At 33.1% G+C, this 2,845-nt stretch overlaps 1 protein-coding gene across 1 annotated transcript; it reads right to left on the bottom strand.

Moving 5' to 3' along the window:
- Positions 1-978: 978 nt before the first annotated feature.
- LOC129892718 (uncharacterized) lies at positions 979-2,100 on the bottom strand. The gene has a single exon (XM_055968289.1). The coding sequence runs from the start codon at positions 2,098-2,100 to the stop codon at positions 979-981; it is 1,122 nt and encodes a 373-aa protein (XP_055824264.1).
- Positions 2,101-2,845: the final 745 nt, after the last annotated feature.

Here is a 2,845-nt window from a genome sequence, read left to right as displayed (position 1 = left end):
AAGAATCCCCGCTCTGAAGTCAAGTCTTTTTTGGAGTATAATATAATGTAAAAGACGCATTAAGTATTTGTATGCACATAAATTTGCTACTATATTCGAGGAAGCAAGTCAATAATTAAGGAAGAGAACCGTGGAAAAACATGTCGAGGTCATTAATGTAGTATATAAAGTAGGATGCCTCATGCAAACATTCTTATTAAAGTAAAGAAAAATGGTGTACGAATATTGTCCACAATAGCTCAAACTAAAGGGTAGAAGTGCTTCATATTGTCCTGACCAACGGCAATCAATAATTGGAGTCTGGAGGCTATTTTTTTTATAAAAATGTATAAACGGCCACTCATATTGAGAAGTAATTAAAAGGGATAAATCATGTTGGATTTAATTGATAAGTTGAATGGGAAATGAAGGAAAAAGAAGTAGAGAGAAAAATAATTTGTTCTCTTTTGCTTTATGAAATAAGCATTTGTCCCACATAGGTGGTGGTGGAAAAAAAAAGTCTCATACTTAAAAGTAGAAGCACTCATTCATGTTCAGTGGCGGAACCAGGAATTTTACGAAGGGGGTTCAAAAAAAATTAAATACGCTAATCGCCTAATCATATTCATAAATAAACGGGTCGGGTCAAATATACTTGTTTTGCAAGAAGCGGGGTCTTTCTCCATTTTTTTCAGTTTCTTTTGAATTATGTTTAGCTCCTGAAAGTGCAAATGGAGAGCAAACATAAACTTTTACATTTAAAAAGACTTAAAATAAATACCATCTCAAAATAAAAGCACTCTTCCTCCACAAACAAAATGACATAAAATGGCTTCAAAATAATACAAAAACACCCTGAACAATATAAATTATTATATCTTGATATGTATTACAAAACATAGTGATAATTACACCACCTTGAGGGAGATTAAGAAACCAAACATACGAATAAGCCTATCAAAATATTGTTTTGCAATTAAAATTCAACCACATACACTATTACAATTGTATTCTACGAGGTTTCATATCTTGAAATGTCTTAATAATAGCATCATTAGAAATACTATCAAATACATCTTTTTCTAAATAAGGCACCAAACAACCACTAAAAAAATCATCACTCATTTTGCTCCGCAAGTCATTCTTAATAAACTTCATTGCCGAAAAAGCTCTTTCAATGGAGGCAGTGGCAACTGGTAGAAGTAGAGCAAGTTTCACTAAACGGAATACCAAAGGATAAGTAAAATGTTTCTTTGTCTGAACTAATCTTTTGGAAAGATCACAAAGCCCATTTATATCGGAGAACCTTTCATCAACATCACGAACATCAACAATATAACTTGCAAGTTGATTCCTAAGAGCATTCATATTAGATTCATCAAAGTCATCTGGATATAATTCCGCCATTCTCATTACTTTTTTGATATCAAAATTTGAAAATGAATTAATTGGATTCAAGCAAGCAATTCCATGGAGCAAATCGGTAGTCACCTCATCAAAATGATTATTAAGTTCTTGAAGTTGCCAATCAATAATATTGCAAAACACTTCAACACGATAATGATGTGAGATTGTATAGTTAGCAAGCTTTCGTCGTGATCTTAAAGAGCTAATATATGGCTCATCAAAGTTAGGTATCAAAACATCATGTTGGATACAAAATGTAGATACCTTAGCAATAAGAGAGTCCCATTCATCATCCCTTAAAACTTGCAACCTTCTCTTTGCTACTTCAACAAGTAGCATGGCATTTGCAATATCTTGCTCCTTTTTTTGTAAGCATTTATTAAGCTCATTTGTAATTCCTAAAACATCTCTCATCAAATGCAACATGAAAGCAACCTCATATGTTCGACAAGCTTCGAGATGTCCCATTGCCTTAGCTCTTTCATCCAAATTTCGTGCATCAAGAGCAAGTGATTCAAGAACATCAAGAATAGAGCCAAATCCCTTTCTATCAATATATCGAAATACAATAGCCATTTGCTCCTTGCGTGACACATCAAAGGATTCATCAACGAGCAAGGCAAAGTAATCACCATTTAATTCATCAAGAATAACTTTAACGGTCTCTATTTTACATGCACTCACAATTTCTTTTTGAATCTTTGGAGAAGTCATTTGATCATTTTGAGGAGCATGTTCTAGTACATAACCACAAATTTTATCACATTTGTTTGCATACCATGAGAGAATTTCAAGAAAGTTACCCCTACTAAGTGATGATTTAGATTCATCATGACCTCGAAATGCAAATCCCTGAGTTATGAGAAGTCTTACTACATCAACCGAAGCACTTAAGTGAATCCAATATCCATACTTGAGTTGATTAGATTGCCTCTCAAATGAAAATTGAATAGATTGCCGTTGTCGTAATAAATCTTGACATTTCTTTTTTGATTGATTATGTATGCTATTTGGTTGACCAATATGTTTGTCAAGACTACTCTTTTTATTCCAACTCTTAAACCCAACACTTGAAAATACTTCACCTCCTCCTTGATGAATGTTATGGTCTTTAAATAGATAACAATACAAACAATAGACTGCATCTTTACTAACACTATACTCCAACCAATCATGATATACATCATCAAACCATTCATGATTAAAATAACGTATTGATCCGGAAATATTTGTTTGAGGATACTCATGCACCGCTAAACGAGGTTGGCAAGGACCATTTAAAAGGTATGCTCTTCTAATAATATCACGATGATTTGGATGATGATTCAATATTGAGATTCTTTCACCGGGATCAAACTTTAAAGAACCCAAATCAAATTCTTGAGAAGAATGTAATGATACTTCCGAATGATTAGCATTTTCTTCTTGGTTAGATTGACTATGACTTTGAGAGGCTAAA

Source organism: Solanum dulcamara, chromosome 6, assembly GCF_947179165.1.
Source record: "Solanum dulcamara chromosome 6, daSolDulc1.2, whole genome shotgun sequence".
NCBI lineage: Eukaryota > Viridiplantae > Streptophyta > Magnoliopsida > Solanales > Solanaceae > Solanum > Solanum dulcamara.
Note: the sequence above shows the minus strand (reverse complement) of the source record. Positions and strands in the feature narration are given on the sequence as shown.